General features: G+C 44.6%; 2 protein-coding genes across 2 annotated transcripts; one reads left to right on the top strand and one right to left on the bottom strand.

The window, feature by feature from the left end:
* Positions 1-4,526: 4,526 nt before the first annotated feature.
* On the bottom strand, positions 4,527-5,570 carry LOC135632916 (NAC domain-containing protein 22-like). Its single transcript, XM_065141785.1, has 3 exons — positions 5,405-5,570; positions 5,047-5,309; positions 4,527-4,971 (listed from the first exon to the last, which is right to left on the bottom strand). The coding sequence occupies exons 1-3, from the start codon at positions 5,568-5,570 to the stop codon at positions 4,561-4,563; spliced, it is 840 nt and encodes a 279-aa protein (XP_064997857.1). The 3' UTR covers positions 4,527-4,560.
* A 4,302-nt stretch (positions 5,571-9,872) lies between these two features.
* Positions 9,873-11,499, top strand: LOC103977280 (chitin elicitor-binding protein). Its single transcript, XM_009392749.3, has 4 exons — positions 9,873-10,640; positions 10,712-10,829; positions 10,910-11,100; positions 11,177-11,499. The coding sequence occupies exons 1-4, from the start codon at positions 9,974-9,976 to the stop codon at positions 11,296-11,298; spliced, it is 1,098 nt and encodes a 365-aa protein (XP_009391024.2). The 5' UTR covers positions 9,873-9,973; the 3' UTR covers positions 11,299-11,499.
* Positions 11,500-11,560: the final 61 nt, after the last annotated feature.

Here is an 11,560-nt window from a genome sequence, read left to right as displayed (position 1 = left end):
AAAGAGTTTTTTTCGAAGATAACATTATAGATTCATTGACAAAACCATTATCTCATATTGTCTTTGAGAGTCACAGGGGTCTAATAGGGATAAGGCACATAGATAATTGGTTTTAGGTTTTTCCCTACAAGCTAATCACGTGAGTTATGATATATGTGACATGTTATATAGTCTCTTTGCTTATTATCATTAGTAGCATATTATCACTTTATGTTGTCTATTGCATATATTGTGATACCCTTGGATTTGTATAATGGAAATTAGATCATGATGAGATCATGATAATGAAGCTAATTCATCTATAAACACAGACCATAAATATTCCTGATCATAGGTTACTTCAGAGGGACATCAAGATAACCGGACAGACCGATATGTTATAGACCTGTTTATATGATGGAGGCGGCTAGTCTCATAGTGGCTCGTGTGGGGACACTATAGGCACAGTGCATGTGCTCATTGGAGAATGAGTTCACTGAATGATTCGTTTACAGAATATTGGATGTTAATGATATCTCATTATCAGACACTAGTTACATAGTCTCAATTGTGTGTCTAGTCCTTAAACTTAAGACACCAAAAATGTCATATATGAATACTCACTCTTTGATACCAGATTTATAGGTCTGGAAGTTCCGATTCTAGCACAGTCGGTCATCGAGAATGGTAGCCAACCTTACGATGACGATTGAGTAATGATAGAGGATTATTTGCTCTTGGCGTCATGAGAGGAATATCTCATGTATTCTCGCTTAGGCAAATCATTGGCTAGAGTCATTTGGATTGAGAGAGAAAATAGGTCTGCAGTATTCGATTAGAGCGAGACTCGAGTAGATTCCGTATAGGCCTGACAACACAATGCCCGATGTATGATCTCTAGAATATTAAATAAATGAGGGACTATAAATGCACAGTAACCGAGGATAAATAGGTTTAGTCGATTAGTTCCCCTTGTATCGTCTGGGGACTATGACGTAGTAGCATAGTACGTTCATAATCAATGAGTCAAGTGAATTATTATGAAGATAATAATTCACTATGTTAGAAGGAGTTCTAATAGGTATGAGTAATAGTCAGCTCAGTATTGGGCCTAAAGGGTCACAAACATATGGTAGGTGTTGCAACGAGCATAGGTATGAATATGAGATATCCATCGAGCCCTTGTCTTATTGGATATTTAATAAGTCCCTATATTATTGGATCCTTTGGGTGAGAGCCAATAAGAGTAAATAGTGATTATTGGATAGAGATTCATTAATCTAAGAGGTTTGGATAATTGGATAGAGATTTAGTATCCAATAGGGCAAGTTCTATTAGAGTTAAATTAATAAGAACCTCTAAGAGGGAACTAAATGTTCATAAACTAGACTTCTTTTAGCTGTCATTTCCTATTCTCCTCCCTCTCTCTCATCCTCGGTCGACAAACCTATTTGGGGCATGTGGACAACAAGAAAGGCCAACTCTTTCTTAATCTTGGTGTAGTTTTGTGATGAGCAAAGGAGACAAAAGATCGCTATGAAAGGAGGGGCATTGTCCCACCATCTCCTATGTGGATCACCGTTAGAGATGAAGACATTTGACCTCTTTTATCTATGCATATAGATATGTATTTTCAAGGATATATGATCTCTCCTAGGTAAATCATCTCACACGTGTTATGCGATTTTTCGGTTTTATGATTTTACACACCAATCTTCGCATGACAATCCGATATTGAATCTTTAGAAACTTGTTTCATTTTCTGTTCTTTTGTTGCTCATGTGATGTTATCCAAAGGTTTCCTAACATTCCTCACATATCCTTTCTTGCACCTCAGCCAAGACTCTGATGGACTTTAGAGGAGATAGGCATTATAGGAGGGGTCGGCTATACACTCGTTAGTATAATTGCCCATTCATATCATAGTATCGGGCCCGCATGTGCTTTAGCTTTCACGCTGTAGTAGAGTTATCAAGCAGTGCCCCATCCTCTTAGTAATGCAAGATCTCATCTATCCGACTGTTTTTTATCTCTAAGTTGCCTATGTCATTCTTTTTTTATGGTTATAGCTATTAGGATTTCCATTGATGGGCAATTTTTTGTGCCAGGCCAAGCGGAAGCTAACTTGGCCAGAGCATCCACCTATGTGTTGCTAGTTTGGGGGACTCTTTATATGACAAACCGGTGAAAGTGGGTGGCAAGTCAGCATGCCTCTATTAGGTATCTAGTCATGGTTCCATCCCGGGCCTCGTATTCCCTATTGATATGACTCACCACTAGCTGCAAGTCATCAAACACATTGAGCTCTAATGCATGGAGTTCTAGCACAAACCATAGTCTAAAGAGAAGGGCCTCATATTTTGTCTCGTTGTTGGTGATTTTAAATTCGAATCGAAGGGCGTGTTCGTAGGCTTGGCCCTCCGAGCTTCTGTGGACAAGGCTGACACCCCCTCTTTCCGCTGTGGTTGATCCGTCGATGAACAAGGTCTAAGTTAAGGGGGTTGATATGTTTTCTTCACCTTCTGGGGATGGGGTCAGCTTTGATATGAAGTCAGCCAAGGTTTGAGCTTTGATAGCAGTCCTTGGGACATAGCAGATGTGGAATTCTCCTAGTTCGATTGACCATTTTAACATGCATCCGACATGGGTAAGCTGGTTAATCCGAGGTAGCATCCACTAGCTGGGCAATTCGAGGCAGGGGTAAGCTATCTTTTAGGCACGCCTAGTTGAGGTCGGTATAGTCGATGCACATTCTTCATTTTCCACTGGCTTCTTAGCAAGGATGACGTTGGAGAGCCATTGCGAGTACTACACTTTGGAGATAAAACTCACTTCCAATAGCTTTCCCACTTCTTCTTGGAACATCTTTTGTCATTCGGGGGCAAACCGATGGGCCCTCTACTTTATCGGGTGACCCCTAGGGAGGATGTTGACACCATTATTCTCAACTGGTTGAGGGTGGGCCAACCACTAATCGCATTGTAGGCTAAAGAGACACCGACCACAAGGAACTCAATCAGTATTGTCTTGTCTCGATGCCCCTCCCTAAAGGTAGCATGGAGAACTACTACCCCGAGGAGGGAGACCAAGCTTCTCGTGGACCTGATAAGGGAGGTCATCATCGGGCATAGATCATTCCTGGTCAATTCAAGCTTCTAAAAAGTGTCGATGAATAATACGTCGATGGTGCTCTCGATGTCGACCATAAGCCTTTTTACCTGAGCAATTGATATCCATATCAAAATGGACAACGTATTATCCTGGACGTTGTCATTGGCTTCTTCATCCTTGAAGAAGATCAGGGGTTCCTCCTCCATCCTCATGCATTTTTCTCTAGACGTAGCATGTGTTGAGATTCCCCCTCTTCAATGATGGGTTCCCTGAGGTTGACATCGATCTGCCTTTCCAGCATATCGACCTTCCAAAGGGGCGAGACCCTTTTAGGGGAGCGCTTATTGTGAGGAGTCATAGAAGAATATTTCTGTAATATTTTGCCCTCCTTATAGTGTCAGAATGTTAACACACAAAGACCATTGACTGGTGAATCGGCCCGATTGGTTCACTACCGAAAGTGCAGGTCCCTTTTGATGACTCCTCTTGGCTGACGTGGAGAGCAAGTGTTATGGGAAGGATGAAGGAATCTGTAGGGAGAGATGGTTTACTGGGAGTGGCTTCGTCTTTGAGCGGTGACGCATAGTTTAGGAGCAGGGTAGTCCTCTTTGTTAAGTAGCCTCCTAATCATGTCTTCGGGGCTATGTCGATGACCCTACACAATAGGTTTACGCCAGGGGTATCCTGACTCAACTCTTCCGATGCTTAAGTCATGAAAACAGATAAGGAAGTTAATAATATAAGTGAGTGAAGAACTCTTGCTCGCTTGCCCCTAGTTAGCCTGGGGCTTGGCTTTTATACCTGAGTGCGTGGTGGCGTGGATGGGTGCTCGTGAAGGCCCCCCTCTTACCTCGTATGGCAGAGGCATTTAACGAGGGTGGCTTGTTGACGTGTGCCCCTAGGGGCGTCACTTAGGGTAGATTGTCGGATTGGTTCCTCCGGCGTGACCCCCTTGTTCTTTTGGGTTAGGCAGGGCATGGTCCCTTTGCCAATCGTCGAAAAGGGAGGGTTCGTCAAGCCGAGTCATGTCGTCGGCCATTAATGAGGGAGCATGATCCCTTTCTTGACTGTAGTGCTATGAGAGGGTCTTATGGTCCTATTTTGAGAGGTTGGTATAGGTGTCATGACCTCCAACCAGCGGTTGCGATAAGCAGGTGACTCTCATGCTGGTGCTTAGGTGTTGCTTTCTTGGCCGACGTGATGCTGGTGCTTAGGTGTTGCTTTCTTGGCCGACGTGTTGAGTGGAGCTGATAGTGCCACGATTATCCCTATCGATCCCCACCCCAACCAGAAATAAATAAATAAATATTGAGAGAGGATTATTTTAATTGAAACATAAATTAAGGGCAAAAATACTATTTTCGAATTTGTATTTTGTTATCATTATTATTTCTCTAGACTATGTTATTTTTTATATCATAATCTTCTTCCTCCCCCTCAAATCTTCCGCTCTATTGATGTGCTGAAGCTTTAGCGGTTGAGCATAGTATCATAATAAGGAGACCAAGATTCCGGCCATGGGCTTGTCAGCTGAGTGAAGAACGAGTCCTGCAACCACTCCAGCTCGCTGTTCTTCGGAACCTCCAACTCGAGCAGACTCGGCCTTCTGTTCGACGCGGTGGAAGCATCCACCTCCTCCTCCTCCTCGTCACCGATCACAACAAGTACATCCGATGCATCCTCGATGACGATAACGTCGTCCACCGCCGTGATCGATTCCTGCAGCAACCTCTCCTGGTACGAGCCGGACGCCGACTCGGCCGTCGACCCAGAATTCTGCGACACCGTCATCGTCGTCTCCGCTTCCATGGCCGCCGCCCGTTTCTCCAGCTCCTTCATAGACGCCGGCTTCCTGTACACCTTGCATAGCACCACATCCTCCTGCATGCACACCGAATCGAGCTCGATCAACTCCCGGTGCACGCAAAACGTACCGGTACGGCCAGCGTGTCTTACCTTCAGCAGCGGGTCGGGGAGGCGGTACTCGTTCATGACCCAGTCGGTCTTGGATCCTCGAGGCGCCCGGCCCTGGTAGTACACCAGGGTCTTCTTGTAGCCGATGAGTCGCTTCGGGTCGGCGGCGCTGCGCACCGGCCGCTCGCATCCGGTGGCTTTCCAAAATCCCCGCTCGGTTGTCCTGCTCGGCCTCCCGCCGCTGGCTTGTCGGCGGTCTCTTGGGACGTAGAAGTACCACTCTCTCTCCCCGATCTTGGCCATCCCTGCGATCGAGTGTCACAGTAAGTAAGCCATGAACGACGCGCGCTCTCTCTCTCTATCTACTCGTGCGTAGTGATCAAACCGCAAGAGTATGCACCTGGGAGCTCCCAGGGATCGTAGTGATAGAGATTGATGGTGGCGATGATCTCAAGCTGAAGCTTCTTCCCCTGCACCATGCGCCGGAGGTAGAAGTCCAGCAGCTCTTCCTCCGTCGGATGGAATCTAAACCCAGGGAGATCCATCTGCAGGCCGCTTCGCTCCATGCTTCTCTTCCTCGTCCCAATATTGCTGCTATATATATCGATATACAGAGAGAGAGAGAGAGAGAGAGGTGGTGGTGGTGGTTGTTCATGGTGGATTGATTTCATCAGCAATCAATGAAGAAGACTTAATTGTTTCATGAAGCTGATGAGAATTGACACAGTCAATTTAGCAGCTAATCCTCTCTCTCTCTCATTCACTCCGTCACAGAGCGCAGGTCAGCAGATAGCGTGGTCGATTTGATCAGTTCAACACCACCACTTCATTGGATTCAATTCATGGCTCCCTGAATTGGATTTGGCTTTGGATCCACACAAGATAATAAAACTGCATAGGTTCGATCATAGTCAATTTTACGCGTTTGAATCCCAACCCGAACCTAAACTTCCGCGAGGAGTATGAAGGAATAATGGATGGATGATTGGGTACGACTTGGTGGAACATGTAACTTAGTTCAACTGTACTCGACATAAGCCAAGCTTGAATTGAGGCAATTGTTGTTTAATACGTAAGGAGGTTCACATTTCCAAAGAAGATTTGAATCATTCGCAGGCCTTGTTCTTTATGAGATTGCATCCAACCTCCAACTTCTTTTGTCTTAATCGTTGGGTGATCCCAATTCCATGAATTACAAGGCCAAGTCAACGCCTACTAGAAGAGAATTTGGTCCACAACGAAGGAAAAGGGGAAACTCCTGACCTTGACTGCAATATTAATCTAATTTGAGATGTCATGCTCTTGTGGGTCCTGTGTTGACCGGCCCAAATCTTTGAGACGGCAGTTTCATGCCACACATTAATGTCATGATATACATATATATATATATAATAATAATAACTATATGCTCTTTATACAATCTGATTCTTTCAAAGTATTATTCTCTTTACATGTTTACTTTTTACGCATGAATATTTTTTTGAATAATTTATTTTAGAATATGACTACTACTTATTCAGTATTGATTATGTAAATATAAGATTAGATTACATGATCAAAAAACATGTAGGATTTCATTATCACAAAGGCATTCAATGAGATGAAAAAGAAATGTTGTTTCCAACAGAGAAATCGGTTGACATGATAGGGTGAGGATGAGTATCCCAATGAATGCACCATGGTTTCTCGAGGTGACGATTTGACTTTGAGGGGCTCCCATGCCGCTGACTGCCTGCCCTCTCTCTCTTACCCACATATCCTCTCTCGGCTGTGCAGCTAAAGATGTTGTCTTGACTTGGAAGCTCGATCCACACAAGCAACGGAGTGACTTTGTGCTACCCAAGATTCATTGGTTTGCACATCTCAAGTCAAAAGTTGTGGACACACTATCATTTTGCTGTGGATGGAGATGAGACCGGGTGAGACGCCCATGAATTCTGATTTCTTCAAATATCATCTTGGATCGAAATTGAATTCGAGTTCGACTCTCTCGTACCTAAAGAAATATCAAGTCTGGTCTATGACGAGGGAAATAATGGCGACAAGATTGGGGCTGATGTCATCTGTCCCAGATGACGCATCACGCCTCGGCACCTAGTCAAATGGATCAGAACGTCGATCGAGGCACATTAAACATTCTGCCCTGACTCGGTCTCGCACACCACGCCAACGCCAGTGTCAAACGCTACTTGCCCTTGCAAGGGGGCACATCAAGCACAGTAAGCTTCCCTATAAATACCCTCGCATGCTAAAGGGGAGAGGGGGACAGACACACAACGCCTAAGGGGCGACTCCAAACACTTCTTCATCTGAAACTCCCTCCACATCGCTAACTTAGCCGTCGAAGGGGTTGGGCCGAGCGTCTCGGCCCGACCTTTGTGCAGGTGCCAGACGGGGTCGACTCTTTCCGGCGCTGCGGCGGAGCTTTCTCCCGACCCGACCTGTCGACCCGACCTGCCGACCCGACGTCCCGACCCGAACCACCGTGCTCGGCCGTCGGGAGACCCCGAGGGACGCCGCCCGAGATCCCCGACATCCGGACCCCCGAACCGAGCCGCGTCGGCCCCGAGGCCACGGCCTAAACAGATGCCCCGCCATATCAGTCTAATTAAAGGATATCTCGAACTTAGGATCTCACGGTCGAGCTTTTTAGAGTTTTGAATTCAAACACTTGATATATATATATATAATTCTTAATAGTAAAGACATTTTGGCCTCGACGATCTCTATAGAGATAAGATGCTCTGTACATATGTTAGCAAGTATTTCAGAGTTAGAAGGATTAGAATTATGAATTCAAGAAGGAAAATAGTATATTATGATTTAGGATTTATTTATTCTATAATTACCTTAAAATTTTCTAGATTTTGGGTAAGGAGCAAGATATGAGAAAATAATCGGAGTGTTTCTGAGTTTCTTTTTAATAAACCTTGAGAGAATTTATACTTGATTTTGGGTTTAAAAAAGTGTTTGAATTTCCCACTAATACGAGGGTTAATGTATACAGTTTTATCTTTAAATATGTAAAGAGGTATATAGTGAATAATTTAATTTTCTTCGTAGATATATATAATGAGTCGTAAATCTTTTATAAGCTTTCTAGTATATTATTTGATTATTAACCTATAAGATTTCTTTCTTAGTTTTGGTTATTATTTCTCTCTCACATGGTTCAATTATAGTATCTAATACATATATTATATAATATTTAAATTAAAAATATCCTTTGTATTTCTGACTCGTTTTGGATACTGAAAATGTTAAATGTTGTTTAACTTGAGGTAAGAATATAATGACATGAAACATGAATTTATTATTTTATCTACAAAATTGGATGTCGTAAAATAAAAAAAGAGACTATATGCATAAAAATAGAGAACTGAAAATATTAAATAAAATGGTGTCACACGATCTCACCTTTAAATAATTTTTGTTTAGATCATATACTTTAAATTTAATTAAGAGATTATATATTGTAAACTAAATTAAACAACTCAAAATCTTAAACCTAATCATGGCACAAGCTCTTTTTTGTGTTTTTTTTTTTTTAACCAAATGAGGAGATATATAGATAGTTGGTAAAATAAAGCACTTGCAATCAATCAAGGAGGGTATCATTTAACGAAGAAGGTGTTTCCAATTTTGAGATCGAGAGCGATAACCTTTTCCTTGTAAAGAGCCTAATCAAGAATGTTTGAATTATCAAAAGATAAGATTTTATATTAAAATATAAAAAAAATATGATAAATGATTGAATAAGGATTAGATGTTAGTATTGAATAACATAGATTAGATGTTATAATCTGTTAAAGATCAGACGACATAGTGAAAAAATGAATAATATGTCAAAAAAAAAAACTCTGACATGTCAAAAAAAGTGGTTTATGTTTTGAAGTCTTGATTGAGATCAAATGGATTGAAATTTAGTACTATCTGGACTCAAAATGGGTCCTTGTAATGTTAGATTGTTTGGGTTGATTTTTGGATTATTTTGAGTCCTCCTAAACTTTGAAAAAGATAAAATAATTAATCATAAAATTAATAGTGAAAGTCAATGAGAAGAGAAATCAAGAGCGATGATAAGTCAGAATGATCAAACCACTGTAAGTCAATTTGTCTCTCTTTTTTACTTATATTTATTTGATTGATTGAATTAACTTTCACATAATTATTTTTTTCTTCAATCACATAATTCTAATGGCCATCGTTGGGCTATGCTTTATGTGCATTATGTTCGAGCTTAATATTGATTAGGTTATGTTAGTAGTTAATGACCATGTGAAACTTTTATGGAAAGATTATAATATTTAATTTTATCCCACATCCAAAATGGTCTAAAACATAAATCAATTTAGAAAGGGAATGGATGAATCGACTATCATTAACCTACTCAAGTATTTAAGCATTTCAAATATATGTTAAATTTTCATGATAAATTTTGGGATCCCGAGATGATAAGCATAGCTGGTGATGTCATTCATCAGCAACACGGGATCCAAATCGCCCGAGACTCTCGTGATGCTGCACCCCTTTCATTCCTTTGTCTTCCCCCTTCCCGATTTCCCAACTTTGGTTCATCAGGACATGACTCAGACGCCATTATTGTCTTCGAGAGCACTTCAAATTTCGAACATGCAGCGGGAACAACTCCTCCATCGGAACCCGACAAGCCGCAAGAATCCAAACGCGGTCGGTGGATTCACGTGCGCGGTTCGAATCCGACAACGGCACCCACGTGGGCCCACGCAGTCAAACGTAGTCGCCTTCGTCCCCCCATCGGGAAACGCTCGTCCGCTATCGAACGGTTCCTTTACAATGCGTTTCCCAAATAAATCATGCGTTTCGTGAACCCTCGGATCAACGTCAGTTCGTGATCGAGTCGATTGCCCCACGCCCCCGTTGCGGAAACTCCACTCGCGTTCCTCCTCGGCGGACAGAAGGGAAGGAGGACGACGCCGGAGCTGACGAGATGGCGAGACCGACATCCCCGCTTCTCTTGCTGTGCGTCATCGTCGCCGCCGCCGCTCAACTGTTGGCGCCGGCTGGGGCGGCCAAGTTCGCCTGCAACGCCCGGGGCGGGGCAGCCAGATGCCAGTCCCTCCTCGGCTACACCCCGCGCAACGCCACCACCCTCGCCTCCGTCATGTCCCTCTTCCAGGTCCGCTCCTTCCGCTCCCTGCTCGCGGCCAACGGCCTGCCCCTCTCCACCCCGCCCTCCCGCCCCGTCCCCGCCCGCGCCACCGTCCGCGTCCGCTTCGCCTGCGCCTGCTCCGCCGGCCACGGCGCCTCCATGCACCGCCCGTTCTACAAGGTCGCTCCCGGCGAGACCCTCGACGGCATCGCCCGCGACGTCTTCGCCGGGTTCGTCACCTACCAGGAGATCGCGGCGGCCAACAACATCTCGGATCCGGCACTGGTCCAGGCCGGGCAGGAGCTGCACATCCCGCTGCCGTGCAGCTGTGACGAGGTGGAGGGCGCCGCGGTGGTGCACTACGCGCACCTGGTGGCGGCCGGGAGCTCAGCGTCGGGAATCGCGGCGGAGTTCGGGACTGCGGAGGAGACGTTGATGAGCTTGAACGGGATTCGCGATCCCAAGAGCCTTCAGGCCGGCCAAGTTCTGGATGTTCCACTTCGAGGTTTGCTTCGCTAGCTGTTCTCCCCTCCAGTTTCCTTCCTCTTCCAACTCATGCCGGTGCATCACGTGCAGCTTGTTCTTCCTCGATAAGCAACGCCTCCATCGACCGCGGCCTTCATGTCCCAAACGGAAGCTACATCCTGACTGCAAACAACTGCGTCCTCTGCAGCTGCAGCTCCTCCACTTGGCAGTGCGTAGATCATTCAGCTTAAGGCATCGCGATCATAATCTAACAACACATTCTTCTTCTTCTTCTTTGATGGCGATCAGGTTAGAGTGTCATCCTACAAAGGGGCTCAGCTCTTCGGCTTGCCCTGCAGCAACCTGCGGTGATCTCGCCCTCGGGAACTCATCATCCAGCACAGATTGTGAGAGCAAGACTTGTGTGTACGCTGGCTACACCACCACCACTGCCAGCTTCAACATCCTCACCAACCTTACCACCCAGTCGCTGTGCGACGGTAAGTTGGATGTCCAAACTGACGCACTCATCACGACATGATCGATTGCATACTGATGTTGGTGCTGGCTGATCAGCTGCAGGCGCACCGATGCCGCAACCAAGTGCTGGTTTTGATCTGCAATCAGGAGTGCAGTGGGCGTACTTGGCGGTGCTGTCCATTTGCTTTAACGTGGCTTTGGTAGGCTTTGTATTGTGAGGTAAAAGGAGAGAGCTTCAGTGAAGTCCCTTGCAAGTGGCTCTCCTGCTCGGTTAACACTAAGAACTAAAAGGATTCTAATATCTCTGTGACTTTGATCTTTCATGTTAGCAGAGTAAATCTTATTTGTATTCATTCTAATATCACAAGGAATCCAAAGCGGGACGAACAAGTAAAAACGAAGGAAGAATAAGGAGCAGATGAGGAGGAAGACAAATTGCGGAGAGAAAGAAAAAAGCAGCAGTATTGCTCAGCCTCGTTC

Source organism: Musa acuminata, chromosome BXJ3-3 (genome assembly GCF_036884655.1).
Source record: "Musa acuminata AAA Group cultivar baxijiao chromosome BXJ3-3, Cavendish_Baxijiao_AAA, whole genome shotgun sequence".
NCBI classification, from domain to species: Eukaryota; Viridiplantae; Streptophyta; class Magnoliopsida; order Zingiberales; family Musaceae; genus Musa; species Musa acuminata.
This window is presented reverse-complemented; position numbering and strand designations above follow the sequence as displayed.

Coding starts and splice junctions, on each gene's coding strand:
- LOC135632916 (XM_065141785.1), bottom strand. CDS start 5,570: ATGGAGCGAAGCGGCCTGCAGATGGATCTCCCTGGGTTTAGATTCCAT. Junction 5,310..5,404: donor CGATCCCTGGGAGCTCCCAG/GTGCATACTCTT, acceptor ACTCGATCGCAG/GGATGGCCAAGATCGGGGAG. Junction 4,972..5,046: donor TCCCCGACCCGCTGCTGAAG/GTAAGACACGCT, acceptor GTGTGCATGCAG/GAGGATGTGGTGCTATGCAA.
- LOC103977280 (XM_009392749.3), top strand. CDS start 9,974: ATGGCGAGACCGACATCCCCGCTTCTCTTGCTGTGCGTCATCGTCGCC. Junction 10,641..10,711: donor TCTGGATGTTCCACTTCGAG/GTTTGCTTCGCT, acceptor CATCACGTGCAG/CTTGTTCTTCCTCGATAAGC. Junction 11,101..11,176: donor CACCCAGTCGCTGTGCGACG/GTAAGTTGGATG, acceptor CTGGCTGATCAG/CTGCAGGCGCACCGATGCCG.